A 15,253-nucleotide genomic window follows, 5' to 3' on the forward strand; every position below is an offset into this window, starting at 1 on the left:
CAGCAGCAGCAGAAGCTAGATGCTGACCTAGCTGACACCACGATGGTCTGGCAGGGGCACAGCACAGGAATTCAAGGGACAAGTTTCTATCTTCAGCCTGCCAGACACGCTGGGGAGGTTGTAACCGCTCTACCCCAGGTCCCGGTTTCACGATACAAACTGTTCACTGGAACTCAAGAAGCTGATGAGGCTCAAATAGCTTTTGGTAAGCGGGGTCAGCTCCCTGCCAGCTTCCCAGCACAGCTCCACGCCACCAGGGTGCGGGATGCGCAGCCGACACCGCCGTCTGCTGTAGGAATGGGATGGCGACACCAAACCGCAGCCCAACATCCCCTCCTGGCACCACAGGCTGGAGCTTGCCTTCCAAACAATATGCTATTTAAGAGGCATGAAGCCCGTGTGTTAAATCAAGCGATAGCCTCTGAAAGTCTGCAATATGCCACTGGAATTGAGATCTCTGCTTTATATGTGAGCTGTCCCACTTCGGTGTCAGTGGGTGCCAATGAAACCTGGGAGGTCCTAAAGGGCTCCCTCCGAGCTGCTGCAAACCACTTCAGTTTTCAACAACTTCGGTAGAGACCTCAGACTGTGGGAAAATCCCTAATGTAACCTTCACTGGATGGAAAAAAATATATTCAGAAACTCTGAAGTCCAGTTTCTAACTTGAATTCTGCCCAGAAGGGAACCCAGCATGGCTTCATGTGGTTGCCAGTTGCACCCAAATGGCAGCAGTTTAATTCTTCCTAGACCTGAGCAAGCAGGGAGCAGAGGGAGGAATAGTTCAGAGATGACATTGCTGAGTTTGACTAACATGTTTGTGTCCCTCAAAAAGCAAATGGATCCCCAAATAAACAAACAAAACCCACCTGTCAAATCCTACTGGTACTGCTGGCTGCCAAGTACATTGATCTCTGTCATTGCTGGTGACAGGAAAGTAAAGGGATGTGCAGAGGCTTGGTTTTCCTCTCGCCCTTGGTCTTGGAGATCAAAGCCTGCACAGTCAGGTCTTTAAAGAGCTGACAGAATCACAGAAAACAAATATGGATGTGATCTATTAGGTCCCACCTTGTGCATCATCTCCTTGGGCCAGAAGAAGGCTCTCTGAAACACTTTTCAGAGCTTTGTCGTGTTTGCTTCTTACTGCCATACCTCAGCGCACAAATTTTTATCACAATTAAGAGCTTTGCTGCTTTCAGCTTTCCTTGAATCCTTATAGAAGTTAAAAGTACCAAAGCCTTTCAACACAGCTTGTGAGGAGAACAAAGCAATTAAATGAAGGGGACCAAACATTTTCCATCCACATAAGCATAATGGTCCAGTTCGGTCTACACCAGATATTAATACCAAAATACATGACTAATTGCATGTTCTTTGCTACTCCCGTACTTATATTTTAAATTCTATTAATAAACCCTTAGTGAGTTAATTTAAAACAAAAAAAAAGTTTACGTGAGTTGTTAGACCACCCCATGAACAGCCTAAGTCCTGTACTTGCACTGTTTCCACTGACACAATGCCTGGCTGTGCACGGTGAATTCCACACAACAATGCTGCTGATCCTACAGAAGTGACCGCTCTGGTCACAACTTTAACCTCTTCAGCTCAGCGATCACAATAACTGAAAGTCTTTCCCCCCTCCTTAAAATCCTCAGCATGTGTTGAAATCACCCCTTTTGTCACTAGCCTGGATTGCAAGCCCAGCTTTGGAGACGAAGAGAGATTCCGGCACACAAAGCTACGCCTGCAAGGGGACTGCTCCAGCCTAGAGAGAGATGAGGCGATGTATGCTGCAGAACCCAGGAGCACTGGTTTATATTTAGGCACCGTATGAGTGTGCTTCCTCTTTTTCTCTCCTTTACTTGGCTCACAGCTTCCAGAACTACTCGGTGCTCCTTTCTTTGTATATGTTGCCCACAAAGCATAATATAAAAACAAAATCAAGGTGGAAAAGTGGAATTCTCTGGCTTTGGACATCAAAAGATAAAGCAAACAATTGCATTTGGTTTCTGAATCTAGGGATGGCAAAGGCCAGTGATGGTCAGCTGCCACCACAGAAGCCCTTGCTCTCAAACAGCTTGCTGCGTAAGGCCATTACCTCTCTCCTTGCTCAGTCGAGGTTAACCACTTGTTCCTTAGTGCTATTGGCATAAAGCATTCACACAGGTGTGTCTGGAGATCCAGGCACATACAGCTACAGAAATATGCTTTTTCTCTTCTGCCCATCCACGACAGACACCTCCGCAGCTGTGGCCCAGAAGCACCGCTGGTGGAAGAAGCTGACACAAGAGAGGCCTGGAAAATATCAGACTGCACAGCTGCCTCTTCTGGGCACTTGTGCTTCGTGAGCGGTGAGCCATTCAGAATCAGTCTGAAGAAAAGCTATTAATATCTATTGTGCTGTCCCAACACTTACCAATTCATATACCTGTTACTCCCCAAAAGCGGTTCTTCAGCTAACTTGAAATTCTGTACATATATATATATATATATATAGTGGTATTAAGTGGTATTAAGACCCTTCTGGAGAGTTTCTACAAAGTTTTGTGACTTTACATTACTAGCAGCCAGGGAAAAAGAACAGCATCTGAGTCTCATCAGCAGCCCTGGCTGGGAGTATCTTTGAGACATGGTTGACTGGCTGTAGTTACAGAAAAGAAATGGACCACAGGGTTAAGTTCTCTGAATTTCTAGGAGCCTTTAAAACAAGGGAGTAGGAGAATATGAAAGAAAGAAAAAAAGGCACAAAGTTTCAAATACAAAAGGACATGAAGATCCAATGCCGATCTAAAAACTGCAAGTGTGCAAAATTTTTGGAATAAAGTAAAAATACTTAATACTTAACTAGATACTGCTGTGCACTTGTTCTTTAAGTAGCCCCGTGCATTTACTAGCATCACAATACACCAGCATGGCATGAGTGAAAACAAGGAGCCTGCAGAACAACACTCAAACATTTAGTGCAGATGGGGCAGATGTTTAAGGAGATGTTAGGAGGGCCAATGACTGTCAAATTTTAAGTCAACTTATGAAGAGACGACAATGACATTATGTCCTTCAGAACTGGTAATCAGATCCACCTTAGACAACTAAATTATAAAGCCTAGTTGTTATTAAATTACAACAGAGGTCTTCTTTCAAGAGTTGTCTCAAGTTCCTAAGCAGGCCAGTAATTCCTCTTCTCCCTTTGTATCCTTGGCTCAAAGCCGTTTCACAAATTCCAACTGCTGAAATGAATCCATTGTTTCAGGTTGAGAGAATACGCAGGATATCTTTCATATCAGGTAGGTGTCTCGTTATAACTATTATTCCAACTGTGCAGTTTCAAGTGTTTGTTCTTTAAAGCAAAGCTACTGTACAGGAAGAGTGTTTTGTCCATGCACATTATACATGGGTGCTAACATGCTGGCCATAAACATTATCAAACTAAGTAACAGCTGGTATCCGCATTTTTTCAACAATGAAAATAAAGCAAAACAAAATGCCAACAAGTAATGGCAATGTTTCTTTGGAAGCCTGATGAAATTTAAAAAAGGACACCTGTGCTCAAGTAAGTACAAAGAGCAAACAAAAAAATCACTATTTTTTTTTCCTCCCTATTATTGCCACAGACTAGAGTTTTCAAAGTGAAATTTAAGAATCTAGGCTACCAAATGTCATTATTTCCTTGTGACTTGTAGGTGCCCAAGCTGATACTCTCTGTTCATAATGTGATTGTTGTGAGATTTCAGAAAAAAAAGTTGAGACCAAAGGCTCAGTAACTTTCTATGGAATTTATGTGCTTTGAAAAAAAAAAATCCAACACCACCTCTTTAAAAGGTTCCATAGCAAATGTACTTACCCGATTCTAAGAAGAAAAGAGAACAAACGATAAGTTGAAATAGCAGCAGCATACTATTATGATGAGCACTTAAAAATAAACACTAACAAGTTTACACAGAACACAACATTCTTCAAGCTATGTTCTCCATCAACTCCCACACATTCAAACACAGTTATGATCACTCCACATTTGCAAAACATAACTCCACTTCCAGGTTCAGCAAGGCATTGAAAAAACTTTTGAAAACCCTGTATTTCAGAAACACAGCCACCTGGAGGTCCATATCTGAGGAGTCTGCCAAAAACGCAGCAACAGTCACAGGAGATATTAAAAAAATAAAGAATTTTTCACCTGCTTTATTTGAACATTACAAGGTGAGTTCAACACATATATTAAGGCAAAAGTAGGGGGGAAAAAAAAGGATCAATGATACGCAGTATGAAGGTTGTTTACCAGTGTTTCCTGAAGTCATTAGTGCATAGTTCAGAAATTAGGAATGGAGATGGGAATTGCACCCACTGGCTCTCAGTCTCGATGTGGCAGTTGCATATAGCACAAATTCCACGGTGACTGATGATATCCCATAATAACCTTTTTTTTTTTTTTTAAGGTATAACTTACAGTCAATTCCCCAAACATTTTAGACTTTAAAAAAACAAACAGAAGTTTCCACCTGTGATGCCAGAAGTCATCAACTGTATTAAAAATATAAAAACCAGCAGGTGATAATGTTATGGCCCAAATTACAGGCTCAGTACAATGCCTCCAAATGGAGTTTGTCCAAACACAGTACAAAAAAAACCTGACATGCACTATCTGGCCTAGACCATACGGACGGATTGCTGAACCAGCTGTGAGAAACAGCACACTTCTACATTCAATTTAATCTAAAAGTTAATTATGATTGTTATTTCTGCTCCATTGTTTCATAAATCTAATTTTATTTATAAATATCCTCCCGCTTTGCTGGCCATGTACACAGGAATCTCCACCCCCTAATATTTCAGGGGACATCAATCTTGAGGAAATGCAACTCCCACACTTTGACTGTTATACAGGAAAAACAGTGCTGTTATGCAACGCGACGCTGTTCCAAAACATCTCAGAGCCTCAGCTCTGGCAGTTTCAGAAACAGAAATGGCAGCTTATCAGCTATGGGGCAAGTCCACAGAAAATTGCGTACAAGGGCCATGCACCAGGCTTCCCCACAGCAAGGAGAGGCACTCAGTATCCACAAATGTGCACACGCAGGTATTTAGAAAAGCCATAGAAGTTAGAACTTCCGATACCCTCATGTTATTTCCTAATTTAACTGCAGATTGACCAACAGAAATGCTGCTAAATAGCACTTCCCACATCACTTTGACGTTTTCTCCCAGAGAGGTATTTTCCAGACCCTATAAAATGACCATAAATTAAGCAACATTGCCAAGTTTTGTTTGTGAAGGAAGGTTATCAGAGATAACCTCTCTTCCACAGATAACCCCAGCCAGCAGAAATGCAGCACAAGTTCCTCTCCTTTGTTTTTCTTCACTACAGCTTTCCCAGACTCAATATCCCTATTGATTATTAAACTCAAGAGTAATTTTCAAAAATTCTTCTTTCAGAATGCAGCAACTGGGCTAGTTTAAAAGACTAACTCCTGTCAAAATGGAAGTGAATAGCTAGAATTTATTGTTAACAAGAATGCAGTTAAATGTTTCTGAAAGACTGCAGCTAACAAATCCAGAGCTCAGCTAGCTTCACGGTGATGACTTAGCAGAGTGCAGCATCACTTTTCAGTAACGATTTCAGAGAAAGCATAAATAACACATCCATCTTAAGTAAAAGGAGATTTCAAAGAAACATACCGTGTAATCTCCTACTCAGAATGTAGCTTTCCTTAAATTTTTTTCTTTTGCCAAAATTGCTAGGAAACGTTTGATGATTGCAGTCACCACTCCTCTGTTTTGTGTCTTATCAAAGACAGGCAGTTTGCAAAGCTTTGTGCTCAGTCTCTCAGCAACCTTTCCTCCACGTGCTGACCTGGCCTGACACTGATAAAGTCTGAAGAGAGCACAAGCAAAAGGTGATGGGGCTCCAATCAGACCTTTTACAAACAGATGCTCTACACCAGATTAAAAAAAAAAAAAGGAACTCGATCAATGCAACTGCTGCTTTCCAAGATCACAAAAGTATATGTAGGACACCTGTTAAGAAGAGCAAAAGCATTCACTCTCCTTCAAATGGCCAATTATCCAGCATGAGATCAGAGCGCGGTCAGCACTACTAATTAGTGTTTCCCCCAGCCTTTTTAATTTACAAATTGCTTCTCCATGCCTTCTCCCAGATTCTGAGAGTTATCACAAATGTCTACAAACACAACTGGACAAGTATTTCAAAGCAATCCTGTTCTGTATAGAGTTAATCCAGTGCATTCAAAATAACTTACCCACTAATAGCTTCACATCTCTGACGGTGAAATCCGGGTCAGGCATTCTGTAATTAGCAAAGAAAGCAATGTTAAATACTGTCAGGATAAGTATGGTCACACATTCGTTACCATAATAGAAGAGAAATAAATGTATAGTGCTCTTTGTCCATTATGCAGAAGGCAGAATCAAGCAAGGCCTCGCTGAAGTGTGGACAGTGCAAGTTCTAAAGGCACACAACATCCTTGCATTGGCAAATGCATGAAAGTTTCCCTACTCCTAATGAACATGGAGAAGAGGTGTCTTTTCAAGCACTCTCCGGCGGCACTGGGGTGGGACAAATGGGAAGGGGTTGAGGCGATTTCAATGAAATCCCAAACCTTTATGACTCGTTTCTGCTAGGCAACTCACCATGCCTCAAATATATTCCCTAAATCTGCCAGCGGACACAAACTGAGGCATGGAAGGGTAAACCCATTTGTTCAAAGTCACATCATCACAGTAAAGCATTGAAAATAATGAACTGAAGCCTCTTTGTTTTAATGACTATTCCAAACCTCCTCGCCTGGCAGAAGACAACTCAACTGTATTTGTTGGGTAGGGAAGTTGCTGCTCAATTCAATTGGGGCTAATTCAGAGCTAAATTAAATGGAAACATAATTGGTTCATTGATGCCGATGCATTTATAAGATCACTTCTAACACAGGCAAGGTCTTAGAGTTTCATGTACGTCAAGTGAGTGAATTTTAAGTGTCAGGAAGAGAGTAGAAGTCTGCAACCCATAAACTGGACGGAAAAAGAATACAAAAACAGTAGTGGGGTTTTAAAGTTGATTGACTTCATCTTAATGAGGGTAGTTCAAACTTCACATAGCACAAAAGCTGAGGAAGGAATTGTATGAGAAACAGCCCTGTGGGAAGTGCCAGCTAGGTACTCTGCCCCGCTGCCGTGGGCGGAAGATAAACAGCTTGCTTCTACTATCAAGTACTTCTAGTACAATTCAGTTAGAAATCAGAATTATAGAGCCTATAGGCAAACTTTTATTTAGAGTTTTTACTATTAAGAAAACACTGAAAGGTAAAGCTAAAAAATACACTTAGTGTCATGCATGCATCTTGAGAACTATTTGCCAGATCTTGTTTGTTCACTTACTTTTACCCTTATCACCTTCCTCTGGTGGGATGCAGAGGCTGGACAATACCTTTTGTTAGGTCTCTGCCAACCCTCATATCTTTGCATTTAGCTGCGAGGGCCCCCCAGCTTTGGAATTCACTCCCTCGCCAGAATGAAACAGCCTGAATCCACTGACCTTCGGGGTTCACTCAGGGCTCATCTTTTTATCCAGGCACTAGGAAGGCAGAAGTAGGGGAAGGAGGAACTATTTGGAGGCAATAACAATATGCCAGGCTTATGTTCAAATACCAAAGCTTGCCTTTATTTTATGTCAGATGTATAGGTGGGCGATCTTTTTCACATCTGTAGAAATCAAAATAAAATTCAAGAACCAAAATAGAGAACAACCCCAGATGCATACAAACAAATCTACTCTGAGAGCTCCAGTGGCAGCTGACAATAAACTTTACCCAGATTGGAAGAACACAATTCTCCCTAACAGTAAAATTACATGTTTAGCTCTTTGGAGAGCACACCTGGCATATCCTTGTTTTTTCCTCTGCAATCTCAGGATGTATCATACGTTAGAGAAAAGGAACACCAAGGGAAGAATTTCAGGCTTGAACACAGCAGATTTCAAGTACAAGAACCCATTTTGTAGCTGGGTTACCTTGGGAGGTCCAGCTTTGATTCAAACCAATTCTGCTGGCTGCTGAGACCACAAATTACTGTACTACTTCATCTCCAGACCCGCTCAGCATAACTGCCACACTCCCTAGTATACAATTAGGGCTGCTTTGCTACTGCTCTGTGATGGCAGAAAATTTTTTTGACTGTCACCGGTCCTATACTAATCAGTAAGTATTAGCTCATTTGTTTTTCTGCACATAAATCCAAATCACCAACAAGGCAGAACTGAGCAGATAGTTTCTTCTCATTGTTATGCAACGTTCAGGCAAATCAATCTCATGTAAAAAGACTGTAAATGCTTCCAAAGATTTCACATCAAAAAAATAGTTGTGAAGAGTAGTATAGCAGGGTGCCTTGACTTTACCTCAAAATATACCATTTTGGGTAGAAAAATGCAATATGGCAAACTACCCACCGACTTAAAGCAGCCAGAAACAATTATACCTACCTGAAGCTGTGGGAGAAATTGCAGCCTTGAGGTTCAGAAGCAGAATTACCCTTCTCTCCATGTGCACTCACACACTCCTGGAGATTTCTACTTAACTGCATTTGAGGAGACTTTCAGCATTCTGTTATACACAAACCATGCTACCGCAAACAGAAAATGCAAACACCTTACCGTGCACTGCTGCAAACTTACATTTTATTAAAAGTTTAAAGATTTGCTAGAAAATCTCCTATTCAAGTCCTAATGAGGATGAGCTCTGCACAGCATACGTATCTGATTAACCACAATACAACATAAAATGACTGCTGTTCAGACAGAAGAGACAACATCTTTCCAAACTGAGTTCTCCCTCTGAGTTACAAGAATGGAAACAGCCAAAAAACTGAGAGATACAAATTATCTTTTGCTAATAGATCACAGGTGGACCTTTCTGCTTCTAGCCATACAAGTAACAGCTCATAATGGCTAAAAATATATACCTGAAAGCAATTTTCGAAGTTTCATTATATTTTTTCCCTCATCCATCTTATTTCGTGCCATTTCAGAGTGCCTCCAGTCACAGTAACCAAACTGTTCAGCTAGGCTTTGTACATCTGCCAGCCACAGACATGCAAGCTGACTGCTTAACAGCAAACAAGTGGAAGCACATATCATCAGCTAATCAAAACATCAGAAACGTAGAAATCATCTTATATCATAGCTTTTATAGACTACTGCATCTCAAAAGTTGCCCTACACATACATGGATCACCTAATCCACCACATACGATAAGCACATCCTTCTCTGGACAAGTGACAGTACTGCTGGACAAGACCCACAAAAGCATGCTTTCCTCCAGAGCCTGCAGCAGAACATAAGGTTCTGGAGTTTCATCAGCAAACGACTCGAATCCAAAGGCAAACTACTCAGTCTCATCCTAGTGATGGACGATGGCAGACTGTGACACTCGTTATTTCAAGCAGCAAATGTCAGGATAACGAGACTAAAGGTTTCAGATCGGTTACTCAGGCAGGTGTCGATGCTATTTTGATCTCGCTGGAATACAATGCGCACAGCAATGATGGATCTGCATATCTACATAAGGTATATATTGCGTGTCAGCTATCCTTGATAGATACATGTACGAAGTGGAACTGTAAATAAAATTAAATCATGTTATCCTGCTGAGTGTCAAATAGGAAAGACTGCTCATGCATTTCACTCCTCTCATTTAAAATACACATAAATCGCATTTCCAACCTTCTCTCACTCTAGTGGCATTTACACCCAAGCGTGTGAAATTCCTTTACAACATCATTTCAGACTAATAATTCATGCTCATTTCAGTAAAGAAAAAAAAAAAGAATAGAACATGCATGTCCTATACGAGATTACTGATCTACAAATTCTAACATGTTAATCCCCCAGAGCAGCCAGTAGTCAATGACTCAGAAGAGAACAGAAATATAAAACCAATTCAGCCAACTGACTGTGAAATGGAGAATTCCACTGATCCCATGCAGGAACTGTCCAAAGCTCGTGTATCAGATAAGTTTGCTCTTACTTTTGTCCACATGCTAATTGATCAAAAATAACCTTCAAAAAGCATCCGTACACCTATTCTTCCTTCCCCAGCGGTGAATTCCAGCTACAGTATTAGGATGATAGCAGCAGTTGTTAGGAAACAGAAACTGGCTAGTCAAGCCTGGCTGCTGAAACTATTTTAAGCTCATCACACCAAACTGAAGCTCCTTCACCCTCCAAAGCATTAGTGTATGACGGTCAGGAAAGTGACTCCAAAACTCCTACTGTGGCTTAGTATTTATTCCTCTCCCATCTTCTCACAGTTCAGAAGTCCAAAGATGTATTATCTTAACTGCCAGATCTGCAAAACTCCAGCTGAAAAATGGAGAGTGATGCTGCACTTGGTCCTGTAACTTCTTCACAACCAGCACATGTTCTAAAACTGTTATTTATTGGACTGCTTTGAAAACACTTACAAGGAAAGGTAGTTTATTTTCAGTGGTCATCTTTGAGGATTGAACACCTATACATACATTCATGCTGCGTATGCGCATGCACAAGGATTTGAGCAAGGCCATGTTTGGGTCTCAGCAAAATACACCTGTAAGCTGGCCTGTCCATACACCTTGTGTATGACCGTAGAAGGGACAGGTACACAGCCAAAGCCCTCACTTCTTCAAGGTCTCAACAACAATTCCTGATGACTTCCAGGAAGAGGAACAGGAAGACTGACTTTGACCACATCTAAAAAAAACACATCTTGAAGAAAAGCAAGCCAACTCGTAAAAAAAAAAAAAAAAAAAAAAAAAAAAAACTGATTACAAGACCTGATTACCTTCAGGAGTCTCTGAACTCCTACATAAAGACCAAAGACTACTCCCCGAAAGTCAGAATCATGCTAGGATGCTTCAGTGAAAGCATCTAGCTAGCTGGCTATGGAGGGGAGCATGAGGTGGCAGCTCTCCAGACTTTGGACACCAAAACAATAGGGAAGCCAATGATGATGTGAGCTGAGACTTGGATGTTGAAATGTCTGAGGTGGAATTGCCTCTTTACAGAATCCTGAATAGTGAGCTATCAAGAAGAAACAGATATTACATCTTGTTACAGACACTGAGAAACAAGGTAACTCTATAGGTAACTTCCAGGTCCACAAGTTTTCCCAAGCCACCCTCAAGATGACGGCAGAATCCTGAGCAAAAGGGAAAACACACCCAATGACCCCATGGCTTCACTCAAACTTGACTAAAGAACGAGTGCTTGATTTGAGGCTGATGGAGAACTAAGGCTCACAGATGGTGCTCAACATCTTTCTTGCTCATCCTTCAGCTTCAGAGTCCCTGCAGCCATACACACCAACAGGGACACATCAACTGGTAGGCCAGTGTGGAGACAAAGCTTGCCTGTGAGATGCCAGAGCTAGCACTCCGTGCAGACCTGAGAACAAGTCGCACTGCCTCTGGTTCCTGACCACTCCCTAGTTTCAGAGAAGGGCTGATGACTTCTTCCAGAAGAAGTTCTTGAAGCTTCTACCACCTGTCCTTTAGGAGCAGCAGACTAAAACCAATGCACACAGAGAGATCAGTTTTCTCAGATATGATTTTCCACAGTAGACGTGTCCTTCAAATTACTCCTCCAAGAGGAGCATCAGGTGAAGAAACATACTGACCAAAGTAGCAACAACCATCAACAACAACAAAAAAGCCAACTCACTGCCGAGCCCAGCCGAGAAGCCGAAAGGAGGTCAGAAAAACAGAGGCTCTTAACACAGCAGGAAAAAAAAAAAAAACAGCAAGGAAACAAATAAAGAGATGGTATCTTAATGTCTGCATTATTTTTTTAAACAAGAAACTAGACTGAGCAGCCAGTGCTAAACAGAGAAACAGCTAGGCTTAACAACCAAAGAAAAAAATATTCCCATACAACATCATGGTACAACTAAGTGACACTTACTGTAATTACTACTGAGTACCTATTAAGCACTCCTCGTTCAGAGTTCAACACATAAAACTGTTTTATTACAGCAGAAGTATCACAGTGGCTCCTATTTTCTCTTAGAGTAAGAGGATATGCCCTTGTCTTCTACCACAAACCCTATTTCCTTCTTTCTCCCTCTCCTTAAGTTACATTGGGGTGGCTTGAAGTTGTTAACATCCAGTTATTAAATAACTGGGACTCAGTTCACCAGACTTTGAGGTGTTCCAGCTGAAAGCGAGCAATTGTTCTTTCACAAAATTAATTTTCGATCCTTCAGATATAATCAGTTACACAGTCAAAATTTCCAAAAAGTGCCAAAGGACATTTATCTAAACTATAGATTGAGGGACTAATTAAGTACGTCATTTTAGCACTTCTCTCTTAGACCCTGTCATTTTTATGAAAAAAAAAAAAAAAAACCACCTTACAGGAGTCACTTATTAAAATACCAAATCCTTTATGACTGGATATTAACAAAATGCAACCTCAAGAAGACTCTAATAATACCACATTTTAATGAGACGCTATTAAATATTTATAAAGCAGGAACATTCAGAAGAGATACAATTATCATGGGAAAAGACAAGCACCATTTCACTTTCCACCTGTAATGCAGAAACCAATTCAGAAGTCAAAAACTGAAGGGACATCGTTCTGTCATTACAACATGAAATGGAAGCAAGAACATTTGAATTTTATTCCTAACTTTTATCACTGGCTTATTTTTGATTGCGTAGAACCACACTGGATACACCTAAAATTTATATAACTCGTTATCTGCGTGTTTACAGGTGGGAAATAATCATTGCCCTTCTCAGAGGTGCTGACAGTCTGACTAAATGCAATACATTTGAGATCATCAAGAGATATCACATACAAGTGCAAAGCATAACGGTTATTTTATAAAAAACATTTATTAATCATCAAGATTTGGTTGTAACTTACTTAATTCCCAGTCCATCCTTATTTCTGAAGATAAGGGGAACTCTGAGAGCTTCTTTTTGCACATACTCAAAAGTAAAATCTGCAGGGATAAGGAATTAAAAAGAATCCAAAATCAATTACAATGGCATTGGCACCTCACGTTGCATTCTCTTGAAACGCTCCCCATTTTTCTTTGCTCACCAAAGCCCTCCACCATCACTTAAAGAAAAATATAAAGAGAACGCATATTTTAGGTCCGAACCGGAAACCAAATGACAGACAATACTCTCCCAGCTGCTCTCTATTTTTCCTGTTCACTGATGCATATAAAACAGAATCCAGTCAGTTTGTAAACTAAGCTCTGGCGTGAAACACCCAGGTTGTAACGAAATGCCACATTAACAGTTAAAAAATAGTCCTAACTAAATTACTGTGGATCAGCCTAGTACTTTTAGGGCAAATAAGCAGTTTAAACTTCAGTTTCTACATTATACATTTCAAGCTTTTACATTTTTATTTAGGGGAAAAGAAAGTTGTGAGCATTATCTGAGCACAGCACAAAGCTCTGATTCTGTGAACACGTTGTCTTCTTATGCCAGGGTTATTATTGCTTTCCACAGATGACATTTTCATAATTAATCAGAAACCTAACTGCAGGAGCCAATGTACGGAAATCTTATACAGCTGCTGGCACTTCGGGAGGTGGGGAAATTGAATAGGTTTGGTGGGGCAGTCACAGAGTAGCACCCAAGCAAACTGGATATTAAACACAAGTTTGGTATGTTAACGCTGACCAGCATCACCTTGTTGCTTTGCACAGACGTGGCCTTTCCTGGGGATTTCTTTATGCTGTAGTCTGATACAATAGCGGTGATTCAGGGATTAGGAAGTTACAAGGCAGGGATTTGGGTGAGCAGTGCCTGCAAAACCCCACGCTCCACTTGGAGCATTCGGTCACAGAAAGGAAAGGAATTTTACAGCGGCCACGTTGTGTTTCTGTAGTTCTGTTTTTCTTCCTTTCTTACAGGAAAGTGACTTTTAAAGACATTCAAAACGGAAAACAATCCTTGAAATCTTCAGCAAGTAAACTATGGCACTGCCAAAGCCATGGTACATTTCATGTCTTGGAGTCAGGTACACCCAAGTGGTTTAACTTCTCCAAATTCAGCCACCAGTCTGTGCGCTACCTGGGAGAGTACGAGAACAGGCTTGAGCTTGTGTATTGGTGATGCTTCAATACTAGAAAGACTCAGAACAGAAAAAGCAGAGGGAACAGAGGCTCAGCTCCCATGCCTACACGTGGATTACCCTCTTTTTTTACAACCTTTTCCTCCCTGCATTCAGTTCACGATTATGACAAGAGCAGATGTAATATTCCTACCCAGAGTTACCAAAGCAGAGCACTCTGATTACTCCTTTGCAAAAACATTACAGAAACTTTATTTCAACTAGTCTGCAGATAAGTGTAATTAATACCCCATTTAACTAAGATACCAATTAAATATTTCTGTAGTAGATAAGTCTTCATTTCTAGTATGTATTCACCTTAAAACCAGTCTGCTTTTAGTTAAACAAATAAATCAACCACAAGCTTCTTTATTTTTAAGGACACTCATCCAAGACAAAGTCAACAAACATCAGGAACAACAACAGCAGAAGAAGCAGAGACAGATACATGGCCCAGCAGCCCAGAGAACAAGTAGGTATGACAAACTGCATTCAAACCCCAAAATCACACCACTGCTTTGCAGCGTCATGAAGAAAAACTTCAACCCACAATCCTGGCAGGAAAAAAAAAATCAAAGAAGAGTTATCATTAAAATAAAAACAAAACCATGGAAATGAAAATAAATATCACTCAACCAACTCCATGTGTTCATATAACCTGACTTTTTTCTTACCAAACACTGTCATTGTCCTAAATTCAATTCAACTCCTAGATGTATAGGAAAATAAACCAACAGTAAAAATAAAACCAGAGCAAATACGAAGGCAGACCCATTCTTCGTAATGCCCCAACAAAGCATTTAAATCCCTCCTGGGGTTGAACAAAGCAGACACAGACCACAACAAAATAACAAAAGACACTCATTTATTTCCAAGTTCCACAGAAAGTGGAAAGCTACCCGAAGATTTTCGGGCTGCTGAGCCAGGGAAGCTGTGGATTCTATTAGAGCTGGCATGTAGCAGTGACAACCACTGGAGTGTTGGGAAAGTGAGGGAAGAACGCAATCATTTTCTGGAAAATTAATTAACATTTCTGAGCTATAAAAAATAGGTGTTTGTGTTTTGTTTAGAGGAAGGTGGTGGTGGCGTGGCGGGGTCAGAGTTGAGCTTATCTCCTAAACAAACACCTTCCTAACTAA

The 15,253-nt window shown here is 40.8% G+C and overlaps 1 protein-coding gene across 1 annotated transcript in view; it reads right to left on the reverse strand.

Annotated features, from left to right (window-relative positions):
- KDM2B (lysine demethylase 2B) overlaps positions 1-15,253 on the reverse strand; it is a 110,287-nt gene that overhangs the window by 88,377 nt on the left and 6,657 nt on the right. Inside the window, exons 3-4 of the mRNA XM_035564888.2 lie at positions 12,909-12,987; positions 6,252-6,298 (exon numbers count right to left, since the gene is read on the reverse strand). Of these exons, the coding sequence (XP_035420781.1) occupies positions 6,252-6,298; positions 12,909-12,987 (126 nt within the window). The remainder of the gene's footprint in view (positions 1-6,251; positions 6,299-12,908; positions 12,988-15,253) is intronic.

Source organism: Cygnus atratus, chromosome 17, assembly GCF_013377495.2.
Source record: "Cygnus atratus isolate AKBS03 ecotype Queensland, Australia chromosome 17, CAtr_DNAZoo_HiC_assembly, whole genome shotgun sequence".
NCBI classification, from domain to species: Eukaryota; Metazoa; Chordata; class Aves; order Anseriformes; family Anatidae; genus Cygnus; species Cygnus atratus.